Source organism: Onthophagus taurus, chromosome 5, assembly GCF_036711975.1.
Source record: "Onthophagus taurus isolate NC chromosome 5, IU_Otau_3.0, whole genome shotgun sequence".
Classification (NCBI taxonomy): Eukaryota; Metazoa; Arthropoda; class Insecta; order Coleoptera; family Scarabaeidae; genus Onthophagus; species Onthophagus taurus.
The window spans coordinates 784,420-812,153 of NC_091970.1; the positions used below are offsets into that span (position 1 = coordinate 784,420).

The 27,734-nt window shown below is 32.0% G+C and overlaps 5 protein-coding genes across 7 annotated transcripts; 3 read left to right on the plus strand and 2 right to left on the minus strand.

Moving 5' to 3' along the window:
- Window positions 1-34: 34 nt before the first annotated feature.
- On the minus strand, window positions 35-10,701 carry LOC111413600 (tubulin polyglutamylase ttll-4-like). Of its 3 annotated transcripts, XM_071195690.1 has the most exons (9): window positions 10,549-10,699; window positions 10,253-10,472; window positions 8,619-8,779; window positions 7,246-8,562; window positions 5,911-6,188; window positions 5,141-5,348; window positions 4,306-5,088; window positions 4,175-4,248; window positions 35-373 (listed from the first exon to the last, which is right to left on the minus strand). In XM_071195690.1, the coding sequence occupies exons 3-9, from the start codon at window positions 8,767-8,769 to the stop codon at window positions 263-265; spliced, it is 2,922 nt and encodes a 973-aa protein (XP_071051791.1). In that variant the 5' UTR covers window positions 8,770-8,779; window positions 10,253-10,472; window positions 10,549-10,699; the 3' UTR covers window positions 35-262. The 3 variants fall into 3 exon arrangements, with proteins under 3 accessions (XP_071051791.1, XP_022900399.2, XP_022900397.2); XM_023044631.2 differs by lacking the exon at window positions 10,253-10,472 and having other exon boundaries at window positions 7,261-8,562; window positions 10,549-10,701; XM_023044629.2 differs by lacking the exon at window positions 10,253-10,472 and having other exon boundaries at window positions 10,549-10,701.
- Window positions 10,702-10,956: 255 nt separating this feature from the next.
- LOC111413603 (tRNA splicing endonuclease subunit 2) lies at window positions 10,957-11,914 on the plus strand. The gene is made up of 2 exons (XM_023044635.2): window positions 10,957-11,570; window positions 11,623-11,914. Exons 1-2 carry the CDS (start codon window positions 11,000-11,002, stop codon window positions 11,895-11,897), a joined length of 846 nt encoding a protein of 281 aa, XP_022900403.2. The 5' UTR covers window positions 10,957-10,999; the 3' UTR covers window positions 11,898-11,914.
- Window positions 11,902-12,327, minus strand: LOC111413604 (COX assembly mitochondrial protein homolog). The gene has a single exon (XM_023044636.2). It carries the CDS (start codon window positions 12,325-12,327, stop codon window positions 11,956-11,958), a length of 372 nt encoding a protein of 123 aa, XP_022900404.2. The 3' UTR covers window positions 11,902-11,955.
- A 124-nt stretch (window positions 12,328-12,451) lies between these two features.
- Window positions 12,452-14,396, plus strand: LOC111413602 (CDK5RAP1-like protein). The gene is made up of 3 exons (XM_023044634.2): window positions 12,452-13,173; window positions 13,228-13,597; window positions 13,649-14,396. The coding sequence occupies exons 1-3, from the start codon at window positions 12,473-12,475 to the stop codon at window positions 14,351-14,353; spliced, it is 1,776 nt and encodes a 591-aa protein (XP_022900402.2). The 5' UTR covers window positions 12,452-12,472; the 3' UTR covers window positions 14,354-14,396.
- Window positions 14,397-15,356: 960 nt separating this feature from the next.
- LOC111413601 (ankyrin repeat domain containing protein 6 diego) lies at window positions 15,357-25,910 on the plus strand. The gene is made up of 4 exons (XM_023044633.2): window positions 15,357-15,706; window positions 19,203-19,553; window positions 23,632-24,638; window positions 24,791-25,910. The coding sequence occupies exons 2-4, from the start codon at window positions 19,224-19,226 to the stop codon at window positions 25,464-25,466; spliced, it is 2,013 nt and encodes a 670-aa protein (XP_022900401.2). The 5' UTR covers window positions 15,357-15,706; window positions 19,203-19,223; the 3' UTR covers window positions 25,467-25,910.
- The last annotated feature ends 1,824 nt before the right edge of the window (window positions 25,911-27,734 follow it).

Consider the following 27,734-nt stretch of genomic DNA (forward strand, 5'->3'; position numbering starts at 1 on the left):
TGAGGTTATGTTAATAACAACAATCAAAAAGATGTTTTTTTTAAAACATTTTAACAAAATTTATTGTACTTACAAAAATAAAAAAGAAAGGATACAATAAATAAGGAAGTATACGGGAATACATAACGATTGTAAACGTGGAGTTGGCAGTGAATTGCTCTGCGAGCGTTTCTTTGAGCCTTTTTTAATATCTTTTCAAGTCTCTTCTTAATTCCTCTTCCTGAAATAAACATTATAAAAAAAATGGCATTTAAAAACATTTCTAGGATGTTGTTGCGATGAGCGGTTGAATCACATCAGACACTATAGGTTTCACAATACTCTCTTCCGTCTTCTTGTTGGACAGAGGAGCAGGGGTCGAACTCTGCGAGTCCTAAAATAATACAACGAAATTATTAATGATAAGTTAAATCCATAAGCTAATTTCTAAAAAAAAACTAACACTTAAACAACGCAAGCTATTAAGTAGCTTGGATTTTCTATAAAGATGCAGAGAAAAGAAGAATTCGTTACATTTTTCTGATTACAAAAATATGGGGTTAGATAGGTCTATTTCTTATTGTTTTAGAATAAAGCTAAAAATAAACTTTTTTTAGTGTAGTCAAAGAATTAAAATTTACAGTTTCCTGTAATCCATTTTTTGTTTTTTTATGGTTGGCAATAAATAATTTGACGTTTACTGGAAAAATAAGTCAATAAATACAAAAACAAAACGTTGCGTTAAAATAGCGGATAACAACGAATAAAATTAATTTGACGTTTACAAAGTTAGGTTTTATTTTTGTGCATAATCACGTGGGAAATTAAAAATCCTTTAATTTGAGTCCAAACACGAGACAATTATCTTAAAAAACACCCGAGATATCACACATTTAATTTTGACATAACCTCAAAAAAGTGACAACCGGAAGTTGGTGGTGTATGTTGTTTTTTAAGATAACTCGACCGAGTTTAGGCTCATTTTAAAGGGAATTTAATGTAGATTACGAATACGATGTTGGTTTAATTAAATTCTGTCAAAATAAAGACAAAATGGCGGATAATTCAATGAAAAATGATACGATTTGAACGAAATTAAGTTCGCGGGGACTTTTAAATAAAAATATAGAATTTCGCTATTATTTAATTAAAATTATTAATCAAGATGGCGCAAAATATCAAATAACATCAATTTGACGTTTATAAAGTGATCCAAAAATAAAGTTTTTCGTTATTACTTATAAGATATCACTATGTTGCATATTTTTATTAGCCGCACGTCTCCAAAGACGGCTAAACCCGAATGATTCTAGTTCTAGGTTAAGTGTTAGTTATAGTAATAGTGCTAGTGTAAAACTAGAACTAACATTAGACTTAGAACTAGAAACATTAGTCACATCTTAGTCATTTATGGGTTTACATCAAAAATTTTTATCAAAAATATTCAAATCAGTTGAATGGTCCAGGAGATATTAAAATGTAAACATTTAAAACTAGAGACTATGAACGACCTGAAAGTTTCTAGGTCTAGTGTTAGTTCTAGTGATAGTGCTACTATTATTGCTAGTTTTAGTTTAAACTAACACTTATTTTAAAATTTATTTTCTAAAAATGTTTACTACAATTTCTAAAAGAAAACTTTTCTAAATCCTATCTAAAATGTTTACCTTCCCCTATTCATCTATTACTTTAATAAATTAACCACAAAACACAAATTTTTAAAGTTCACAAACTTACGTCGATATTGAGAGTAAACTGTGTGGAAAACATCCACAACAAACTTTTTCGCCTTACAATTAAAATTTTGGTTAATTTTGTACCGATTAATAAAACAATAATTTTCCTTTTCATTTTGTACAGGGGGTGGCCAAATAAGCATACAAAGTACAACCAAAGTAAGTGCTGGACAACCGTCCAGTTGATCAAGATACCCAACTGATCAAAACCATTAAATCTTCTTTCATCGATATTTTAGGTTAGGAACAAGATATCAAGGCACGGCTTTCACTATCTTGTTTAGGCTTCATTTTGCTATTTTTTCATATAAAAAAAATGCCAACAGATTTAACCTTTACAAAAAAAACTCACAATTTCAAATTTATTAAATTCTAGACATGTCAAAATGACGTTTTATTAAACAAAAAGTCACTAGGTGTGTTATAATTATTTTTGCGTTTCATGTTGGTAACCATTTTTTTTTGACGTTTAATTAAATTGTCAATAGAAACGATCGTCGGGCAAAAGATGGCGATAGTTAACTTTCTAGTTCTATACTCTGTTTTTCAACCAGGAGGAGTAAACGCGAAAGTCAGATTTACACTAGGAAAAATCACCAGAAAATATCACGCGGTAAATTTAAATTAATAATTATTTTTATTTATTTATTTACTTATTATTGTATTTATTTTCGTTTGTTATCGTCAACACTAAACATACAAATTAACATTGAAGTTATGAGTGTATTTATTTCAAAATATAATAAAGAAGGGTTTAAGAACACAAAATTTACAATAATGACACGAAACTTGTCAATAACCTAACCTTCAAATTCAAAATTGCCTGTGTGTGAACCTTCCTCGCATTCAACCAATCACGTGCAAGGTCAATCTGGTGACAAATTTAAAATACTCCTCCTGGTTTAAAAACAGAGTATAATTGCCAAAGAAACCTTCAAGGTATAATTAATGTTTGTAAACAAAACTAACCTTACCTAACATTCCTTCACGCTATAATTGACATTATAAAAGAAAACTTCACGCTATAATTGCCATTACTAATTGCCAAAGAAAACTTCATGGTATAATTAATGTTTGTAAACAAAACTAACCTTACCTAACATTCCTTCACGCTATAATTGACATTATAAAAGAAAACTTCACGCTATAATTGCCATTACTAATTGCCAAAGAAAACTTCATGGTATAATTAATGTTTGTAAACAAAACTAACCTTACCTAACATTCCTTCACGCTATAATTGACATTACAAAAGAAAACTTCACGCTATAATTGCCATTACTAATTGCGGAAGAAAACTTCATGGTATAATTAATGTTTGTAAACAAAACTAACCTTACCGAACATTCCTTCACGCTATAATTGACATTACAAAAGAAAACTTCACGCTATAATTGCCATTACAAATTGCCAAAGAATACTTCATGGTATAATTAATGTTTGTAAACAAAACTAACCTAACATTCAGCGTCTGAAGACACAGGGCTAAACCCGAAACTTAAAAATATACAACTTAGCGCTGAATAACAATTAAAACTAGAACTAACACTTGCACTAGAACTATACTCTGTTTTTAAACCAGGAGGAGTAAACGCGAAAGTCAGATTTACACTGGAAAAAATCACCAGAAAATATCACTAGATATTTTGGCGGTAAATTTAAATTAATAATTATTATTTATTTATTTACTTATTATTGTGTTTATTTTCGTTTGTTATCGTCAACACTATACATACAAATTAACATTGAAGTTATGAGTGTATTTATTTCAAAATATAATAAAAAAAGGGTTTAAGAACACAAAATATACAATAATGACACGAAACTGTCGAATTATCAATTACCTAACCTTCAATTTCAAAATCAAAATTCAAAATTGCCTGAATACTCCTCCTGGTTTAAAAACAGAGTATAGTGTTAGTTCCAACTTTAGGTTTAGAAGTGACACTAAACGTAGAGCTAGAAACATTCGAGTTCCTAAAATGTAATAATTCCAAATACCTGTCACAACTGTTGCTCAGTTCCTAGTGATATATAGCATAAATCCCGAAAATGTCAAAATAGGATGGGGTTTCTTAATAAAATCAATTATAACCTAAGTACTAAAACTGATGGAGAAAGACGTTATGAATAAAAAATGATCCTAATGCATCAATAAATCATGATCCACACTTATTTCATATTTATCTATCACATAAATTCCCAAAATGCATCAATATATACTTTTTTGTTATGTTAATACAGCGGAATTCCGATAAAAGCCACATTTTTAAATTCAATACGGCGGTTACGCCACCTAGTGATCATCTTAGAAACTTGAAAATAATTTCCAGGATTTTCTCTTACCTACTTTAGTGGTTACATTTTTTACCGCTAGTCTCTATAAAGCAGTTTCTGAGATACAGTACTTTGCACGCTTATTTGGCCAACCTGTGCTTAAAAACACAAAAATTACTCACCTTTGACACATTACATTGAGAACCGACTTTCAAATGGATTTTTTGCGAACATAGCCTCTTTAAAACCGCAATTCCTAAAAAAAAAACATCAAAATGATTCACTTTAAATAATTAATTTAGAAAAAATTAACCTTTTCCCCTTTTATTCTCGTACTTAGATTCCCAAGCATCGAATAATCGATTATAATATCTCGGCTCCATAAATTTGAAATAACAATGTGTTTTCGACGTCGGAAAAATCCTATCGAACGACCCTTTCACCGTCAATTCATCCTCAGCTTGTATTAATAATCGCACATCATCACCGGTTAACGTATCTAAAATCGTTCTAAGATACTCTCTATCTTCACATTGGACATAAAAGTTATGTTTTTGGATTTCACGTTTTGTAAGCGACCACGAGTATAATTTCGGTTCGAAACAACCGATCGGTTTGTTCGGGTCAACTGGGAATCTATTCACTTTTGGTGGTAAATGAAATTGGGCCAAATCTAATAACGCTTTAACCAACGGTCCTTTTACGTAAGCGTCCAAAGGGGAAGCACTGTGAAGACTCGGCGAAATGTTAACCTCTAATAACCAACACTTTAATTTGTCGTCTAATAAAATATCAACACCAAATAGTTCGTAACAATTATAACGATTATTCATGTACTCCTTGGCAAGTTGGGTGATTGGAGATTCACCACAAATCATCGTTTTAATAACTAAATCTTCCATTTTTTTCCATAAAACTTTTGTGTCGACTCCATCCTTTTCCATAAACTCCCACAGTTTCGATAAGGTCCATTTGTGTCCTTGACATGAAAACGCGTCTTCATTTGCTGTGTACTCACTTGAATATTTGTTAATGCTGTAATTTGTTAGGTGTTTATAACGATCTTGTAAGTCTTCGACTCTATGACTGTATTTGGCTTAAAACAAATTAAATTAATTTAAAAAAAATAAATAAGATTTAAAATTTACCACTTGCGAATCTTGCTAAACCTTCTGGGTAAAGATAAATTCGTAACGGGTTGAAACTTGTTACTAAAACGTATAAACGGAGATCAAATTTGCTGCCATTGATTAGGTAAGGGTTTGAAATGTAGCGTTGAACGACGAGGGATTGTTTTTTAGGTAATTGGGACCATTTGTTTATCACTTTAATTCCGGTACCTCTTGCGGAAGCAGGCTAAAAATTTATTTTTTTAAATAAAGTTTAAACGTCAATGTGACACAAATTCAATGTCACCAACTTCACAACAATTTGTCAAAATTAAACGTTAATTTTATGAAACGTCATGTTTTTTTTTACGAAAATTAATTAATTTGTACTTTGTCCACGACTACTATTGAATTTGATTCCATAAATTAATTTTTTTAAATAAATTTTTGAATAAATCTTAAACGTCAGTGTGACACAAATTCAATCAACGGTAACCAACTTCACAACAATTCGTCAAAATTAAATGTCAATTTTATGAAACGTCATGTTTTTTTTTACGAAAATTAATTAATTTATACTCTGTCCACGACTACTATTGAATTTGATTCCATAAATTAATTTTTTTAAATAAATTTTTGAATAAAGTTTAAACGTAAAAGTGATACAAATTCAATGTCACCAACTGTAACCAACTTCACAACAATTCATCGAAATTAAATGTCAATTTTATGAAACGTCATATTTTTTCAATGTCATTTTCAAAAATGAAAAAATTAAATTTTTATTGCAATAAACAGATATTACTTACCGGTTTGATGATAAATATTTCATTTCCGATTCCGCTTTTTTCCTCCCAACATTGTTTCAACATTCGTAAGTCTTGTGGGATCACAAATGATTGCGGCATGAATTCGAACTCTTTGTATCCGTGTATATACATCAATCGTTGGAGGTTCCGCCACAAGCGGTCTTTTCTGCCAATTTGGAACGTACCGGGAAAATGATTAAGCTTTTGCGTTTCTTTCAACGTTTGAAATTGCGGCGATCTCATGTGTTTTCCCCAACAACCCAACCAATCGTTTGATTCTGAAAAAGTAAAATCATCGACAATAACATTAAATCAAATCTACTTCAAGAAGCTTCAGTATAAACCTTAACTTATAAGAAATAAATCTTAAATCATCAAGATTTAACCAAGAAATGAAGAATGAAACCAAATTGAATATGGAGAAACAGTAATTCAATTTTTAACCATCCTGTATAAGATACTCCGATACAACAAATGACAATCTATTTGACAACATCTGAAGAGTAATCGTGCCAACGTAGATCTTTTTTGAATGAACGTTGGCTGAGATATGGAGTTTTAAAGAGCATGTTAAAATTTACCAAAAAAAGCTTAAAACCAAAATAACTCGAAAACGAAAAACGCTAGGTACCAATAACTTTTATCAAAGTCAACCTATTTTTTTACGTACAATTGAACGGTGTAATAAAAACTATAGCATTCCATTTAAAATAGCGAAGTTATGGTCTACTTCCGGTAGACCAGAAGTGGCGGCCATTTTGAAAATATTTTAGATCGAATGTTCTAAAATCGCGAAAAAGTTTTAACGAACAAGTTACGTGAGACACCTGTATAATAAGATATCCAACTATGGCAAAATTGAAGGCATAAGAATTTCAATTTACAGATGACAGATATCTAAGATAATAAATTTCGAAGTTAATTGAGCTGAATTTTGATTGAATCCAACTCATGGAAAAACGAACGTCAACAAACAAGTCGCGAATACACAAAAAGATTAAATATAACGAAAAGAACATCAAACTTCCACTGCTTCCTGTAACAAAAGCATAGAGATAATAGAAACTTTAAACACTCCGCATCTAACATATAAATTTCGTTGAAAATTGCGCTATAAATGCAACTATTATTCCTAAATTAACAAAAAAAATAATTATTACATATTCATACACAAAAACATTACCTCATTATGTTTTAAGTTAAGTTCTTAAAGATATGAGGTTGTTCTAATACATACAAAGAGAGAGTAATAAAGGTTAAAAATAACAAATAATTAATAATAAAAGGTAAAAATATTAAGTTAAGGATAAGGATAAAAAGGAAAATCATGCACACCTCGACTAAACTCACTTCTTACAAGGACGAAACCAGTGTTGGTTAAAGTTTTTCGAATCAAAACGGGGGTGATCGTGCTCAATTTCCATTTCAAAATTCTCTTCCCCGCCGGAATAATAAACGGTTGAGTGGCATCGTAAGTATTAAAATTAATATACGGTGGAACATGAGGAAATAAGCTCTCTCGTAGCGGCCAATTACCACTATCAGAACAAATCGGACGAGGCCCAATCAACATAGAACTCTCAATATTATCCAAGTTCTTCACCGGTTCGTCGATTTTAATAACTTCCTCAACAATTCTCATATTGTTTTCATCGTTTTTAACGGATTCGTCATCACTCGAAGATGATTCGCAAGTTTCTTCGTTAACCACTTTGGTTTTTGAGGAAATTGGACGCCAAAGTTTAGTTCCGATCGGTTTCGAATGCGTTTTCAAAAGAATTTTCGCTTTATCCGATTTTAATTTATCCGATTTAACGCGACGAACAGCAATTTTTTTTGGAACGGCTCCGTTGTGCTCGAAATGTTTTATTTTATCTTTCATTTCGTATTTAATCGGTTTTACGATTTCAACGGTGTTCTCTTTTTCGATGTTTTTAACCTCGATTATTTCTTTATCACAAAATTGCTTTTTAAGTTGCGCCGCGAGCATTCTAGTTTTTTGTATCTCCTGTAATTTTATTTTTAAAGCTTCAACTTCGCGGTGGTATCGTTCCCTAATCAAGTTCACGTCGTAACTTCGTTTATCGAAGAAAGTACAAGTTTCCGGTCGCGATGGGTTTTTTTGTTGCTCTTGGGGGCTAAATCCGATTGATTTTGCGTTCATGTAGATTGAACTAATTTGAGGGGGGTGATGATCGGATGAAGGTGATATTGTTTTTTCTTGCGCTTTTAACACTTGCATCTTTATGTCGCGAATCCTTTTTTCTGTCGCGGATAATGAATGGAGATTGTCAGGGGTGCTACTGCGAGATGGAACCCGACTATATCTTGGTGGGTTGGACATATTCGCGTTGTAACCGTCGATGTAAGTTGTTGGTAATTCAAACGGTTCGACGTTTGGAGTCGCGAAAGAGTTCGCGCGCGTTTTACGCGCGTTTTGACACGAACCCTCAAATCTATCGCACGCTGTATCAAAACGATGACAATCATCAAAAATTTGACAGTTTTCATATCCTTGCCAATCGTAAGGTTGACAACAATCCATGGTTAAATTGAAACGATCATATTTTAATTGACAACAATCTTGGAAAGTTTCGTAATCACGGTGGCATCTTGAATGCTTTTTTGGAGTGAACGTTTTCATATCTTTACCTGGATAAAACCAAAAATTAAATCAAATTTATTTGTTGCTGTAAATTAATTAGTACCTTTTCGACGGCAAAATTCGTTCGTTTCACTTTTAGTTCTTCTCCGCGGCGAATCTCGATCACACGTTGGACACCAAGTCGCATACGCATATTTACAAATTCTTCCATCTCTTATTGGGGGGAATGAAAATGCTACATTACACTCGGCCATAATTCTTTATCTATAAAAATATATGTATTAATACATAAGTGTGAAGCAACAATTAGTAACATCATACATGTAATAGATGGAGTTTGTTATAGCAACTAAAAATGGTAAACAGAATTGTTTTCAATATTAATAATAATACTCACTAAGGTTAAGTTTAATTCAACTTGACAGACTTGAATAATTATTCGAAACGTCAAAATTTTACAAAACGTCAAGTTAATTTAATTTTTTAGGACTTTCTAAAGGTTTGATATTAAAAAACGTAAACAAATTCCATTTTTCGTATGATTTAAGGATAAATTAATTAATTTTCGTAAAAAAAGATGACGTTTCATAAAATTGATATTTAATTTTGACAAATTGTTGTGAAGTTGGTTACAGTTGGTGACATTGAATTAAATTTTTGTCAACTAATACAGAACGTAGTTTAGGTTGGTATCAAACTGAAACATTTTTATGCTTATTCTCGAATGTCAAAATTTTAATTTTATCTAATAACTAATACTGTATCCGTATTTGGTGTAAATTTAAAGGATCTTTTACGTAAAATGAAATTAATTAACTGTCAGTCTAATTCAAAATGGCGCATATAACATCTGTCAATGTGAATAAATGTCAAAATTAAATTTTTTTTATAATATAGAATTTGTGTCACATTGACGTTTAAACTTTATTCAATAATTTATTTAAAAAAAAGCTGTTTAAGTTACACGGTCAGTTAAAAACGAAGGACCTTTTTGATCTAGTAACAAGAGAAGAAAGGAAGGAAGCCAGTTCAAGGTACATAGAAATACGAAGAAAATTTAAAAAAATTGATAATCACAGACGTAAAAGCACAAGGAATACTAGAAAGGATGGAAGAAGCTCCAGTGAGACACATATTAAGGTATGGAAATGTACATGAAATAAAAAAACATGACATTTCATAAAATTGCCATTTAATTTTGACAAATTGTTGTGAAGTTGGTTACAGTTGATGACATTGGATTTGTGTCACATTGACGTTTAAGCTTTATTCAAAAATTTATTTAAAAAAAAGCTACTATTTTAAACAACAAAGTTCAAAAATACTACTTTTCACTAAACTTCTAACCTCACACCTGGATGAATAAATTTAAATATACCCAAAAATCCTACAGTGTGGATTGCGTCATTTTTTATACAGATTCTTGTATAGTAGAAAGTAGGGATAGCTCTAAATGAGCCGAATAGATGACTACAGTTTAAAATGAATGTTTAAAACTACCGGTACTTTAAAGTATCATTGGCACACAAAAGGTTAAGTCAAAATCAACATTGTGCGAATAATGAGCTCTGGATTGCTTTAAAACGTGTTTTAAGATACATCAAGGGAACATTGAATATGAAACTGATCTACAAAAGAGAACAAGGGAATGTTAAACTTATTATAAACTTGATATGTAAAAATAAAGTAAACAGAATTGTTTTGAATATAAATAATAATAAAAGCTGTTTCACTTACACCACTGGTTTTTAATTAAAAGATTACAACCACCACCTCTGACAATAAGAAATTCTTTTAAAAAATTATTGAGGTTATGTTATACTTAACCTCAAAAATAAAAAATGCAATCTTAAGCCAAATAAGAAGTAAAAAAATCGAAAATATTCCCAATTTTAGCTAAATCTAACTCAAAATGGGACTCCATTTCCATTTGGAGGAGTAATTTTTATCGTATTCACTAAAACAAATAAAAATTGGAAATAAATTCGAAACTATACTTCTCGGATTAAATTAAAAAAACGGTATTTACTCACATCATGAATAATTGACGATGATTTTAGGCCAATCTAAGTTTCCGGTTTGATTTTTTTTCTTTGATTTAAAACGAGTCGTGAACGCGAACGGGACACAATGCGATGCAATGCGATGATGATGAAAAGAAAGCAAAGTCGGTGTTATCACGGACGTACGTCACCGATTTTGCGTTCACGTTGTTATGAAAACGAAAAGGAAGTTGATCTCACTTCACGTCGGTTGTGCCACCATTGAGATTTAAAAAATATGGTTCTTCCCGCCGAGTTTTTCAAATTATTAATTAATTAATTTAAGGAAAACTTTATACTTAATTATAATAATTAATAATAAATAAAATCATTATATATGAGATGATTATTTAAATTAATTTTAATTCATTTACGTCATCATATTTTAGCGCCATCTACAATCATTTTTAATAATTAAGAAAATCATAACATAACCTTAATAATGAATTTAATTTCACCAAAAAAGAAATTTAACAAAAATCTGGTTAAAACTGATTCTATTTTACCTTTTCGAGAAAAAAACGATTTATTTGAAGGTTATTTTAACGGCTTTTCAGTTATCATCACCAATAAAAACGATGTGAAAGAATTGGTCGAAAAGGGTTGTTTTGGAAAGCCGGAATTTTCGAGGGCCGTTTCAAATCATGACCCAGAATGTGTAATTTTAAGAAAAAGGCAGTTTGAGTATCGTAAAAAGTACCCAATAGGAAAAGATTTAAAAAAGATAATTATAGTTCCCGATAGTGAGAGTGACGATGATTATTTCACCGATTTAAAACCATTTTATGATTTTGATAAAAGCTTATTTAGCAATAACTCGTTAATACTCTCATTACACGAAGCTTATTTCTTAGCTGTTGAGTTAAAATGTCTTAAAATCGCCAATGTTGAGAATCCTTGGGATGAATTTAAAAACATAAATCAATATTTTATTATCGATTACGCAGTTTATTTACATTTTCGTTTAAAAAATTGGGTTATTAAATCCGGTTTGAAATTTGGATGTGATTTTTGTAAGTTTATAATCAATGTTGTAATAAAAATCCACATAAATCTTTTTTTTAGTGCTTTACAAGCAAGGCCCTGCGTTTTATCACGCTTCTTATGTTGTAATAATAGATGTTATCAATGAAAAGTTAGATCGCATTTTGAATTTGCAAAGAAGATCAATGGAATATAAAAATTTAATAGGTTTATATCGTTTAGCAGAAACAACAGGAAAAGAACTTTTAATTTGTCAAGTTATCCTCCCAGAAAATGTAAATTTAACATCTTGTGATTGTTTAAATTGTTTATGTGTAAATGAAGTGTTATTTCGGCGATTTATTCCATCAAATTAAAAGATTAAACAATATAATCTAATTTATTTCAAACTAATTTTACATAAAAACCGTTTTGTTACATACTAACGGGTAATCTTTGTTTTTGTTGATTAACAGGCACTCCTGTACGTCTGTACTCGCTTCTATCTTTTAAATATTCCTCTCGACATCTCTTTTTAAAATCATCATCGTTATACCACTTTGTAAGGCAATCTTTTAACTCCCCATTTTGTTTTTGGCACTTAACAACCATTAGAATACTATTATTTTTGCAACATTCAGTGAATTGTTTCACTTCTTCCGTGCATTTTTCCACTTTTGCTATTTCACGCATTTTCTTTGGTATCATAACCTCGATTTCCACCTTTCTCAATGATCTATCATCCGGATCGCCTAAACCGTGGGGCCCACCACCGTATTTTGAGGGTAAAACCGTATGTTCAGACATTATTTTAAACGATTTAGTTGATTTTAACGAATTTGTCAATAATAATAATATTAAAGTGAGGTTAAGACGTTTTAATGTCAATTGGGTTGCCTATATTAATAAAAAAGCGAGGTTATGTTATAAAAATAAAGTGATTTTATAAATAATGCGTTCAAATTTAATAAAATATCCACAATTTTTAAGGAATTTTAAACGTTATCAATCAACCTCGGTTAATTTATTGAAAGATGATAAAGAAACGCATCAAAAAGAGAAAAATAAGCGAAAATTACCAGATGGACCTAACCTCAATCATTTTTTGGTTAATAACCTAAATTCAAAGAAAATCTTTTCAAAACCAAAAGAAAACGTACCGTACGTAAAAGACGTCGATTTCGGGTCAAATCGAAAAGTATTTTTCGACGTTTACGGGTGCCAAATGAACGTGAATGATACCGAAATCGTTTGGTCAATTTTAAAATCAAATAATTTCGTAAAAACGGATGTTCTTGAAGAGGCCGATGTGGTTTTAATTATGACGTGTTCGATAAGAGATAGTGCAGAAGAAAGAATATGGGGTCGATTGGATTATTTAAGAGGGATTAGAAATAAGCGGATTAAGATAGGTAATCGCGATATGAAAGTGGGGATTTTAGGTTGTATGGCTGAGCGATTAAAAGAAAAAGTCTTAGAGAAAGATAAAACTGTTGATATCATAGCAGGACCTGATAGCTACAAAGATTTACCTAGAATGTTGGCTTTAACAGAAAATAATCAAACTGCTGTTAATGTTTTATTATCATTAGAAGAGACTTATGCGGATATCACCCCTGTGAGGCTTAATGAAGATTCCGTAACAGCTTTTGTGTAAGAAAATTAATTTTTTAATGTTGATTGATTTTAATTTGAATTAATTTTTAGTTCCATAATGCGTGGTTGCGATAATATGTGTACATATTGTATAGTACCTTTTACGAGGGGGCGAGAACGTTCCCGACCTGTTAAATCAATCTTAAATGAGGTTAAATATCTCTCAGATAGAGGAGTTAAAGAAATAACCTTGTTAGGGCAAAATGTGAATAGTTATAGAGATGTTTCAAACGCTTCAGAGATTTTTATCCCAAATACAACCCCTACACATTTAGCGAAAGGTTTTAAAACAGTTTATAAATCAAAAATTGGTGGGTTAAGATTCGCTGATTTACTCGAAAGAGTTTCCTCTGTTAATCCAGAGCTACGAATTCGCTTTACTTCGCCACATCCGAAAGATTTTCCCGACGAAGTACTCCATGTAAGTAAAAAATTATATCTTAATCTTTTTTAAATAACATTTTAAGTTTAGATGATACGAGAAAAGTCCAATATTTGTAAAAACCTCCATTTACCAGCTCAATCGGGCAACACTAACGTTTTAGAACGAATGAGGAGAGGATATACTCGAGAAATTTATTTGGAATTGGTTGAACATATTCGAGAAATCCTTCCGGATGTTGCGTTAAGTTCCGATTTTATTTGTGGGTTTTGTGGCGAAACCGACGAAGAATTCGATGATACTTTGAGTTTAATCGAAAGAGTTCGCTACAACAACGCCTATTTATTTCCGTATAGTATGAGAGAAAAAACTACAGCTCATCGCCGTTACGAAGATAACGTCCCGGAAAAAATCAAATTAAATCGACTCCAAAAAATGGTCTCGTTATATAGAAACATCGCGGAGACTTTAAATAGGCAAAAAGTTGGGGAATTGCAATTAATTTTAATTGAAGGGCATAGTAAACGATCTAAAAATCAATTTCAAGGGAGAAATGACTCGAATGTTAAGGTTATAATTCCTGCAGGAGAAATCCCTGTGGGTGATAGTAATTATTTAACAGATATTAAGCCGGGGGATTACATTGTTGTTCAAATTAATGATTCTTCATCACAAACTTTGAAGGGAATCCCTTTGTATCATACTACTTTACAAGATTTTCATTTAAAATATAAATATGTTTATCCCAAATGTCATGATGATTATATTAAATGGCATGGTGGATATTTGAATTAAATTTGAACGAAAAAAACTTTTTAATAAAGATGTGTGTAATTTATTGGTGAAGTTGTTTAAAACCTTTCCTCTATTCTTTATTATTTAAATGAATTTGTAAATAATAATATTAAAGTGAGGTTATGTTATTAAAGTGAAGTTAGGTTATGACGTTTAATTAAAAAAAAAAAGTTAGGTTATGTTGTTAAAGTAATTTTTTTTAAATAATGCGCTCAAATTTAATAAAATATCCACAATTTTTATAAGCAATTTTAAACGTTATCAATCAACGATAGTTAATTTATTGAAAGGTGATTAAAAAAGAAATGGACCTAACCTCAATCATTTTTTGGTTAATAATTTAAATTCAAAGAATCTTTTCTAAACCCTTCCTGTATAATTATGATATACATTCAGATATAAGATTTTAAGAAAATTACATAAATGCTTTACCTGGAAGTTTTGACTGCATTTTCACTTAAAAGTTATTATCCACCGATGGAAGTCATTTAAACAAACATTGTTGGTCTATCAGTGCCACATAAACACGCGAAAAAGCTAAATATAAGCCACTTCATTTAATTATTGTTAAAGTGAAAAACTTTATCACTTTAATATCAACTTTGAAATGTAATTTGATTACAACGCCATCTAAGCAGCGTGAATCAACCGTTGTTTAAAATTACTTGTAATTTAAGATCTAATATAAAATTTAATTTAAATATTAATTCTAATTTAACATATTCATCATAAATTAAATTTAAAATTGTTAATATTTTAGAAAACCATATAATCAACATTGACGATTATAAGATGGCGCCACTTAACGTTTTAAAAATCAAAAATTATTTTAACGATTTTTTTGATATTTACTTCAAAATAATACTGTTTGAAATATCTCTATGCGATAATAATAACGTTAAAAATGTTGGTAACATTAACTAGGACGATTTTACAGTGGTATTTTTTTTATTTTATTTTTTTTTATAGGTTATGTGTCAACTGTCAAGTTTAGTTGGTTATAAATCGCGAGTAAAGTAAAAAACCGACCAGTTCTTTCACTGTGGCATTCCGTAATGGCTGCCACCGCGTCCAGAGAAAGCGTTCGTCGCGAGGAGTCGAAAAACGGCGGCAGTCGTTCCGAAAGCGTCGTCGGCGTCGGTTTATTTCGAGTATAGAGCGCGTAAAAAAACGAAGGATCTTCACAAAATTCGTCTTCTCTTCAAGGTGTAGTTGTAAGTTTTTCTGGTGGTTTGGCGGTTACAACTGGGTTTCGCCGTCACCGTGCTTTTCGAGTGCCATGTAACACCTGGACCTGTTGAATGCCCCGTTACGAGGACCCCGGAGGGCGGAGCGTGGACACGTAGCGAAAAGGTACGTTATTTTTTAGTTTCACCATTCCCGAAGGTCTCTCTCTCGGTGAGGTGAAGATAAATCTTCCCCGGACGCCTATTTAAATATTTACCGGAGTTGTGTGTTCTTCTTTCGTCCCAGACCCCGATTTGCTTTTTTAGAAGTAAACTCTATTTATTTTTATTTTCAACGTCTGAGTATTTAACAAAAATAATAGCGTATTTGATTGTAAATAACTAAATATCGTAACGAGATCGTAGACGATTGTTTATTTTCGATGGAAGGTCATTTTGAAATATTTACCTTTATCGCTGTTTTTTAACGCCGTCTTTTAAAAATTCCGGAAATTACAACCTTTAAACGGATTGTACGTCATCGTTTATGACGTTATCGCTTAAACAATCCTGAAAAGTTATAAATAAACATTTTCAGGACCTCCTCTAACTTTGCCAAGTTCCTCACAATCGGTCTTTTTACCAAGAATTCATAAAAAACACCTTTGCAAACTGAATTAAAATATGATTCATTTCCTAGAAATAAAATTGTTTAATTTAAATTTAAATAATTATAAATAATTATAGAATTTTGCTCCCTACTTTATCGGCATGATTGATTGTCATTTTGAAATTGTCAAAGTGACACTTTCTTCTACAAGTTTTTAATTTTTAACGTCCTTTTAATCTAGTTTAATCTAATATATAATATAATATCTTCTAAAAAAAATGTTTAATTTAAATTTATTTAAATTTTTATAAATAATTAATGAAAAATTGATTTTGTTCCCTACTTTATCGGCATGATTGATTGTCAAAGTTGAAATTGTCAAAGTGACACTATCTTCAAGAAGTTTCTAATTTTTAAATCGATTTTAATCTAGTTTAATCTAATATAATCGTTGAATACGATATTTTTAATGATGATTGTCCGAAAAATGATATGTAAGTGATCTTTAATTAATTTTGGTTGCATAAACAAATTATGATAATATAACCTTACTTTTAAAAAAATAATCGCAATTTTTTAATCATTATTTTAATTCTAGAACAATTGTTTGATCCGAAAGAAACTGTTGAATCCATTTAACCTGTTCTGGTATGCGAAACTGCTTTTCAAGCTTTTTTACAATGATTAACGGTCGTAACGGAAGTTGAGCTAAACGCACTCGAAACAGTGTCAACTCTATTGTGGTTTGAATCTCATCCAGAAATAATCCGAATAAATCTAAAATGTATGTGTCATCGGAAACAATAAGTACATTTTCGAAGCCAAGTGCTATTTGTTATAATCTATATTAAGAAGACAATTTTCGAATTTAGAACGGAGTTAATAAAAATCGATTTTTTATGAACTTAAAAGTTTATTGAACGGAATGATTTTCAATGGACAGAGAGATCATTTTTACTATGCGACCTTCACGTCCGAAAGCGTTCCAGTAAACTAAAAATAGTTCTTGTTGGGGAACTCCGCCGTTCTACGCCGCGTTCATTTTGTTTTATAAACAATCGGCGTGCGGGCTAAGTTCTTTTGTCATCGGCACGACTCGAAATTAACTAACGATTTACGAACAGAACCCTTTTAATTCTTATAAATAGATATTTCAGGGACGAAATTCGATTAAATCGCGTTTGGTACGATTAAAATTGATTGATCGTCGAAGGGTTTGCTTAAAAAAGCTTTGTTTAAAACGAATGGAATTAATATAATGATTATAAATAAAGACATCATCAATATGTGTACTAAAAATGAACGTAAAGAAATCGTAAAAACAACTTGGAGCCTTCTCAAGATCATTTTCAATCGTTTTTTTGTGTAAACTTTCTATTTAGAAACATACAGGGTGGTTTCAAAGTAAATAAAAGTATCTAAAAGATGTTAAAAATGCTTCACGCTTCGTGTTTAGACACCTGTTTATGATGAAGTTTTAAGAAGTACCAAAGAAGATCAAAGAAAAGGAAGCGATTCTTTAATTCCAAAACGTCAATGAGAGAGTTTTACTGCGTATAATCATTGCGGTGACTCAATAGAACCCGAAAACTTAAAGTGATTATTATTGCTGTTAGAAAACGTTTGTGGATAATTCAAGTCGTATTTTGTATACTGATGCAACCGATTCGTCGTTTTGGACAATTCAAAAATAAGTTCTGCATCAAACCACCATCTTGGAAGATGTCTAAACACTGAGATGAAAGTCTCTATATTGTTGCAAAGGTCTACATGTTGAAAATAGACGATTAAATACTAAAGATGGAAGACTAGATACTCTTAATATATAACTAGATAGTGCTTGCAGAAGACTGGATATTGCTCATAGAAGCCTGGGCACTGCTTATTTTGTTTGCAAAGGACTGAGTGCAGAAAATAGACGATTAGAGAATGGTTGCAGAGTGCTAAATATTGAAATGAAAGGTTAGATAGTCTTAGCTAGTGATGGAACTGAAAGTGATTTTTCAAAGCGGCTTTTTGTATTAAAAAGAGGATATTTTAATTAATAATTGGTGAAATTTCCACAAGGATCCTTCAAGAAATTAATTTTATAGCAAATTTTGAAAGTTATCGATGCAGATTGCAAAATTGAAATTTTTTCAAAATTTCAAATATTGTTTTCTCAAAAACTAAAAGTAATTTTTCAAAATGGGTTTGTTCATTGGAAAGAGAACACTTTTCTTATTCAAGAATTTTATTTTATAGGAATTTTTAAAACTTAATCGGCGAAAATGTAAAACATAAAATATGGAAGCCTATATACTGTTTGCTGAAGACTAAATACTGTTGGAAAAGACTAAATGTAGTTGGCAGGAGTCTAACTATTAGTAATGGGATTCTATACTCTCCTAAGACTACCTATTGCTTGCAGAATCTTTACATAAAGTCCTCTGTTCTATGAAAAATCATAAAATCGAGAATGAAATACGGCCCTGTATATAAATGAACACATCCTACGCAAAATTGATTTTATTGCTTTATTTAAAATTCGAAGGTCTCTCTGACATAACCACAATCAACTTTTAAATAATAGTATCAACCGCTCCCGTAAGGAAGGGCTAATACAATATCGAAAAAAAAAATTACAATGATTCATTTTTGACGAGTTCAGTTCAGTTCAGTTCAACGTCGCCGCGTCCCAAGAATAGTTTGGTTTTGAAACTTTGTCTCCTCCCATACATAGTTAGCGAAGGTGTTTTAGTACTATTTATACGGATATTCCTCAATATACTTTTTTTCTACGCTCCTTGTTGAAGTTGGTTTTTGGGTCAAGGTTATTACCGATGCGGTTGTTGGAAATCGTTTTTAAGTAAGCTTTCTCGCGAAAGTAAACGGCCCCGATAAAACATTAGACGACTGACAGACGCCGTCTAGATGTTACTGCGAGAAGCTGAAAAAAAATTACTTCTAAGAAGGTCAATTTCTGTTTAACATCAACTGTGGTGAAACTGTTATAGAAACTCGAAAACTATTAAAAAGTACTTCTATATAATAGAAACTTAATTGAATGATTTAATTTAATTTTTTTTTGTAGTTGTAAGATGCATGACACCGGATGATAGGGGGCGTGTCGGCCGCGGGTGGAGCTGCTCTAAGGGCGGCGGCCGGCGTCGGCGATGCCCCCGCGTGCTCCCGTCTCCTCGGCCACGCTCGTTGCGTGCGTTTCAGCAGGGACGAACTCGGGAGGTCGGCATTGCATTTATCAGCAAGCGGGGGTCACGTGGCGGTCGTGCGATTGCTTTTGGCGGCAGCCGCCCCCCGTGAAATCGACAGCCCCGATGGTGCCGGATGTACAGCCCTTCAACGGGCCGCCGCTGATGGTCACGAGGACGTAGTAAAACTCTTAATATCACGAGGAGCTGATGTCAATAAACAGGATAGTGTGGTAAGCTAAAATAAATACCTTTCATACTTTTTACTACGAGTAACGCGAATTTATATAGGCAACCAAATATGCGTAGTGTGTTTGTGTGTAGCATAAAAATGTTGAAAAATGTTTGTTTTTGAGATGACACCTCCTCTATTTCATGGTTTCCTCCTCCAACTCAACGACACATTTTGTTCAATCTATATAACCTTTGTCTATTCGCCTTAACCAGTTCAATGGGATTGAATTGGCAATGGTATTGAATGGTTTTTGAGGCCCCACTCATTGGCAAGTTCACCAAGAGTCCACATAGCAATATTTTTTCTGTTTATTGACTCCACAAAGAAGTTGACATGATGAAGATAAAAACCTATTAGAAATAAACCCATAGGATACGGAAAGACTATGCACGAAAATACGATGTTTTAATTTAAATTTGAATAATATAGGTACATAATTTTTGTATGACGGCAATAGTTATGGATTTATAAAGGGTAAGCCGTGTATTGTAGCGTTAGTATTCCAAAATTAGCTGACGCGGGCGACCAAAATGTGTATTTATCCTTGGAGAAACACGAAGAAACGCTTTATTTTTATAAATCTATTACAAAACGTATAGGCATGGAAACTTTATTCGCAAATTTATTGATTTGTACACAAATGTACTTTAGAGAAGAAAGGAAGGCAATAAAACTTGTTGCAATTAGTGGTTCACTCAGATCATTAATGTTTTTATTTTCGTCGAAAATGATACTTTCTCCATAAATTATAATCTGTTTTTTAGTTAAATCAATTGTCAAAGTGTCGTCAAGTTGGTATTGAAAGTAAAAGCGCATGTCGTGACTTTTACTTTAATTGTGTGCCACCACTGTCTATCAAATTTGTTAAGATTGATTAAAAAACAATTTTCATATAATTTTTTTGCTGCTAAATCTACCATAAAAATGTTAAGAAAGGGTGGAACGGGATGTCAACTGTCTAAACGCGAAAAAAACTCTATAATTAGGTATTGTGAAGAAGTACAGACGGAGACACCAAATACGAATTTAAAATATATATGTGATAAAGCTTCACGTATTTTATATTCAACATAATTGTATTAGGTTCACAGCACGACGGTTTTTAAAATTATTCAAACCTACAAAAAATATCAAACTGTAAAAAAACCAAAAACACTGTAAAATGAACTACAAAACGGATAATAATTTATATTTTATTACAGAAGAGTTAGGAAGACAAATACTTAATGATTTACTTAATTTTGCAAGAAATGAATGTGATTTTACTAATGGTAGATCAAAATTACATAAAATTATAAAATCTATGGGATATAGATATAAAAAGATTAGCAATAGAAAAGTGTTAATTGAACAACCACATATAGTTTCAAAAAGAATTAAATTTTTAAAGACATATTTGCAATACCTAGAATCCGGAGAGTATACTTTTGTTTTTCTTGACGAAACTTGGATTTACGAAAATGGCACCCAAAAATGAAAATGAAAGATTCGGTATTCCGCAAAGAGCAGAAGGCGAAGGAAAAAGATTTACAATCTTGCACGCAGGCACTTCGTCAGGGTTTTTGCCAAATTGCGATCTCTTGCTCAGTGACAACACGGAGCACAGAGATTATCATAAAAATATGACGTCAATTATTTTTATGGAATGGGTGAAAAATCAATTACTTCCAGCATTAAATAATTTGGGTGCGAAGTGTGCGGTAGTAATGGATAATGCTCCATATCACTCAAAACAAATCGAGAAAGCTCCAAGTTTCTGCACAAAAAAAAATGAACATAATATACAGTTTGAACCAACTTTAAATAAAAAATCGTTATGGGAAATAATCCGTTATTACAAGCCTCAAATTGAAAAATCCTTTGAAATTGACAAATTAATAAGAGACCATGGCCATACTGTTCTTCGCCTTCCTTCATACAATTGCCAATATAATCCCATTGAACTATGTTGGGCGTTCTTAAAAACTTATTACAATAAACATGTTCAGTCCAGCTCGGGGAAAAAGATCTGTCGTGTCAAGGAGACTTGGCAAAAAGCTCTTGGTCATTACACTCCGGAGATGTGGGCAAATAGTGTTCGCCACTGTGGAGAACTAATTAAAAAAGATTGGACAACATTAATGGGAAATTCATTAATAACTGATATACCTCCTGTCATCATCCAACTAGCGGAAGACTCAGATTCTTCCAGTAATTCTGATTTTTAAACAATATTCAAATTTTAATTATAGCACTTAATTATGTTATCTTAATATATTGCTCACGAGTTTTAATTTCAAAACGTAGATATTAGCCAAGTGACGAGAGATTAGTGGCATGGTGTGCAATCTTACTACTATAAAAATGTAGACCGAGATTTAGTACCCTCACAATCCACTGGATGACGTTGTAGACTGAATTTGCAGCAATCTGCATTATCTACACAAACAAAGCGCTTGAAACCATAGAAAAATTTATGTGTAACGTCAAACTCAGAGGTGAAAGCAAACGTCACATTTTTGTTTTGTCGTTTAGTGTGATAACCCCGTTGTATAAGCAAATTTTCTTCCTTACGTTCATTTGGCTTAGTGTTTTATATTCTTTAGTTAAGTATTTAAATAAGTTAGGGCCACTTTTACCACCTCTTGATAAGTTTATCCGATAGATAAATTGGCGCTCTCAGCCAATGAGAGCAATATACGTTAAAAATTATGAATATTATCTTGGAAAAACTTTAAATTAATATTTTTTCCTATTTATTTGGAAAATGCGCTTTACCTCCTCAAAATAAAGTAATGGTATAAATCGGTATAGAAATACCTATATTTAAATTTCGCGCTTTAACTTAATTAGTTCCCTCACAATCCCCTTGGGAGCGCTTGTACCAAAAAATAGTGGGGAGATCACCTTCTATATACATAATACATATAAATTTTTCTATGATTAGTGGCTTCGTCTTTAAAGTGACAATCAGTGACAACTTCGTTTAGAATATACATAACCTTACTTATTATTTAGTGGAAAATATTATAAAGCGTGGTCATAGAACATGGTATCTAGGGTGGTACAGACCGTTTTTTTATAAAAATTTGGCAATGACAATTGATTTAAATAAAAAACAAACTATATTTTCTTGTTTGTTAGGTGCCAAAGTCGTATCCTATCATTATGCAGGTGTCAGCGCATAGAAAAATTTATATATATTATGTATATAGAAGGTCATCTCCCCACTATTTTTTGGCACAAGCGCTCCCAAGGGGATTGTGAGGGAACTAATTAGGTTAAAGCGTGAAATTAAAATATGGGTATTTCTATACCGGTTACCATTACTTTATTTTGAAGAGGTCAAGCGCATTTTCCAAATAAATAGGAAAAAATATTAATTTAAAGTTTTTCCAAGATAATATTCATAATTTTTAACGTATATTGCTCTCATTGGCCGAGAGCGCCAATTTATCTATCGGATACACTTATCAAGAGGTAGTGAAAGTGGTCCTAACTTATTTAAATACTTAACTAAAGGATATAAAACACTAAGCCAAAAGAACGTAAGGAAGAAAATTTGCTTATACAACGGGGTTATCACAACTTATCACACTAAATGACAAAACAAAAATGTGACGTTTGCTTTCACCTCTGAGTTTGACGTTACACATAAATTTTTCTATGGTTACAAGCGCTTTGTTTGTGTAGATAATGCAGATTGCTGCAAATTCAGTCTACAACAGTCTACAACGTCATCCAGTGGATTGTGAGGGTATTAAATCTTGGTCTACATTTTTGTAGTAGTAAGATTGCACACCATGGTGTCAGCGTTTGAGTCGAATTTCTTCTTTAATTGTTTTGGTTTTAAGTTATACGCAATACATCCAAATACTTTTATTTTCTTGAAGTTAATTTTCTTTTGATAAAACATTTCTGCTGGTAGCTTATTTTCTTTTAACGCTGTTGTTGGAGATCTGTTTACTAGATAAGCAGCACAATTTTGATAATAAACCTTGATATCTCAAGGAAAATCGCTGCTTTTTGCGAAATCTAAACATGCCTTTGTCATGATAAGAATATTTTTTAATATAGAATATTTTTATTTTTTTTAGCATGGAAATAGTGCTTTACATGAAGCTTCATGGAAAGGTTACAGCCGAACTGTATCAATTTTAGTGAATTCCTCTTGTAATTTATCTCAAATGAACGCGGGCGGATTTACCGCGTTACATCTTTGTTGTCAAAACGGTCATAATCAATCGTGTAGAGAATTATTATTGGGCGGATGCGATCCGGACATTCAAAACAATTACGGTGACACCTCTTTGCATACGGCCGCTCGTTACGGTCACGCTGGGGTTACCCGAATTTTAATTTCCGCCCAGTGTCGAGTTTCCGAACAGAACAAAAACGGCGACACCGCGTTACACATAGCGGCTGCGATGGGCAGACGAAAATTAACTCGAATTCTTTTGGAAGCCGGTTGCGATAAATCGGTGCGAAACAAACAACACGAAACCGCCGAAGATATAGCGTTAAGAAAGGATTTACACGAAATCGTCAACATTTTGGATCAACAGCAATTAGCGTCGGAAAAGATGAAGAAAGATCGGAAAAAAATCAAAAAGCGGTCCAAGAGTAAAGTTCGATTTGATTCGACGAAAAAAAACGAGGCTTCGTCGAAAGATGACGTCGATTTAGAAAAATCGAAACATTGGTCGCCGTACGGTTGTCATTATTACCCGGATCCGGAAGCGTTTCCGGCGCCGCGATTAGATTCGCTTCCTTCGGAACCGTTAAAACGGGGGGAGCAGTATTATTTGGATTTGGCGGGAAATATTCGGAAAGGGCCCGTGGGGGTTGGGTACACGTGTTATTGTGCCCCGCTTTTCCGGCATTTGGAGGCGCGCATGGAGAAGGATAAGCGAGAGCTCCAAAAGGCACAAATGCGTTTGGGGCAACGCGTCGCCGGATTGGAACAAAAAATTAGCCGGGGGATGCATGGAAGGAGATCGGAACGAATTCACAGTATGCGAGAGCAGCAACAAACGAGTCTTCCGCGATCGAGAAGTCTTGAAATGTTGGATGGAAATTGTAAGATACCGTTACACACTGCAAGGTGAGTTAAATTATTTTATTTTAACCTTTTGTGTCCCGATGGTACTTTAGGTAGTTTTAAACACTCATTTTAAACTGTAGTCATCTATTCGGCGCATTTTATTATGGATTTAATATGAGATCTTAACTAATTATTTAAAAAAATTTAATTAGAAGTATGGATGAACTAGAAAATCAACAACAACAACAACAAGAACCCAGGAAAACCGTAAAAGAATTAATCGCCCAAATCCAAAAGAAAGAAGCAGCCTCTTCGAAAACAGCAGAAAATTCAGAAAGTAGCGACGACGAAGAAGATCCACCACTACAACAACACCCAACGCAACCTTCTTATCAATGCGGCACATCGCTCAATCAATCTTCCAACCACCACCACCACCCTCAACATCATTCGATTGCAACAAATCCGCCGAGTTATGAGAATGTTCCCTCCATGGACGCACCACCTCGCAGTCGTTCCGGCTTATATAGTCCAACAACAATGGCATCACTGGTCGATTCAAAAATGCGTTACATCGAACCTGTGGTGCGTGTTCAAGAATACGACGTGCGTCGTTATAATGAAGTTAGTGCTCGGTTTGCGAAGTTGCGCACCTTAGACAATAACAATACGAAAAGTAATGCGTTGGAGGGTTCTTCGAGGCTCTTGGATTCGAATAAGATGTTTGAAAGTACGACGAGAATGTTGGATAATCCGCAGGATAATGTCGATCGGGATACAAATAATGATTCCGGGTATAGTACAAAAGTGTATGGGAGCTCGAAAGGGAATTCGCCGAGTTTATCCGGATTGGATAATGATTGTTTAGGTGCGTCAAGTTTAGTTTAATATATTTTTGTATTACCAAGGATGAACAATTTTTTATTAAGTTTACGAATAATTTATTTTATATTTTATATAGGTAATTGTTTTTTAGGTGTGTACAGGGTGGTGTTTAAAAAGATTATTTAATATAAATTAATCTATTTTAATTTACGATTTAAGAACCACCCTGTACGTATTATTTATATTGACAGAAGTAATAAAAAATTGTATTTGCAACGGTTAATTTTGTACACTTTAAAAATTAGATAATGTGCCTTATTAATTAAGATGTAATTGTTCACGGACGTTTACTCGTTATATTTGTTGTTTTAGAGAGATTATTTTTTTATAGAAAATGCCTAAAAACAAAAAAAGGAAAAGTGTATACGTACTAGTTTATCATTACAAAACAGAAATTTTTAATAATCGAATCACTCCTAATAAAATTACACACATCTTTATTTAATACATTTTTGGTATCTCTTCCTTTTCCAGAATTTGACTTTTCATCCCTAATCCAATTTTCCTTTAAGAAGAATGACACCCGTTTTGTTTCGAGATGGTGAAAGCTGATTTTTTACAGAAAATAACAGAAATCGTAACCAGACGTAAATTATAAAGGTAAGGATTAAACACACTTCTTTAATTTCTAAGATACCATTTCTTGGAGTCGATTTAAATTTTAAAAATTCTTATAAAATCCAATCTTCACTTTTAGTAAGTTTGAACTTATTAAAAAGATTTTCTTTATTAAACATGCAATAATTTGGATCAATTTGACATCTCTATCTCCTATCAAAATCGTTTCTGACATCTGTCAAAGTAATATCAAAGAATCTTCATTTTTGGTAAGTTTGAACTTATTTTAAAGGATTTTTTTAATTAAATATCCAATAATTTGGATCAACTTTAATTAATTTTAATCGTCTTTAACTATCGTCAATATCGTCCGTGACATCTGTCAAGTTAATCCTTAACGGCATCACTCACAATCAATTTTGATATCTTTTAACATCGTTCTTAATCATTCTCTAAATCGTTTTGCACAATTTCGACTCATTTTAACATTACCTCTAACTACAACTCAATATCGTGCTGACATCTATTAACGTCATCTCTAACTGCTGCCAAAATCATTTCTGACATCTGTCAAGGTAATATCGAAAAATCTTCATTTTTGGTAAGTTTGAACTTATTTTAAAAGATTTTTTATTAAATATCCAATAATTTGGATCAATTTTAATAGTTCTTAACTACTGTGAATATCGTCCGTGACATCTGTCAAGTTAATCCCTAACAGCATCACTCACAATTAATTTTGATATCTTTTAACATGGTTCTTAATCATTCTCTAAATCGTTTTGGACAATTTCGACTCATTTCTCATTTTAATATTACCTCTAACTACAACTCAATATCGTCCTGACATCTATTAACGTCATATCTAACTGCTGTCAAAATCATTTCTGACATCTGTCAAAGTAATATCGATAAATCTTGATTTTTGGTAAGTTTGAACTTATTTTAAAAGATTTTTTATTAAATATCCAATAATTTGGATCAATTTTAATGGTTCTTAACTACTGTGAATATCGTCCGTGACATCTGTCAAGTTAATCCCTAACAGCATCACTCACAATTAATTTTGATATCTTTTAACATGGTTCTTAATCATTCTCTAAATCGTTTTGGACAATTTCGACTCATTTCTCATTTTAATATTACCTCTAACTACAACTCAATATCGTCCTGACATCTATTAACGTCATATCTAACTGCTGTCAAAATCATTTCTGACATCTGTCAAAGTAATATCGAAAAATCTTGATTTTTGGTAAGTTTGAACTTATTTTAAAAGATTTTTTATTAAATATCCAATAATTTGGATCAATTTTAATGGTTCTTAACTACTGTGAATATCGTCCGTGACATCTGTCAAGTTAATCCCTAACAGCATGACTCACAATCAATTTTGATATCTTTTAACATCGTTCTTAATCATTCTCTAAATCGTTTTGGACAATTTCGACTCATTTCTCATTTTAACATTACCTCAAACTACAACTTAATATCGTCCTGACATCTATTAACGACATATCTAACTGCTGTCAAAATCATTTCTGACATCTGTCAAAGTAATATCAAAGAATCTTCATTTTTGGTAAATTTGAACTTATTTTAAAAGATTTTTTATTAAATATCCAATAATTTGGATCAATTTTAATGGTTCTTAACTACTGTGAATATCGTCCGTGACATCTGTCAAGTTAATCCTTAACGGCATCACTCACA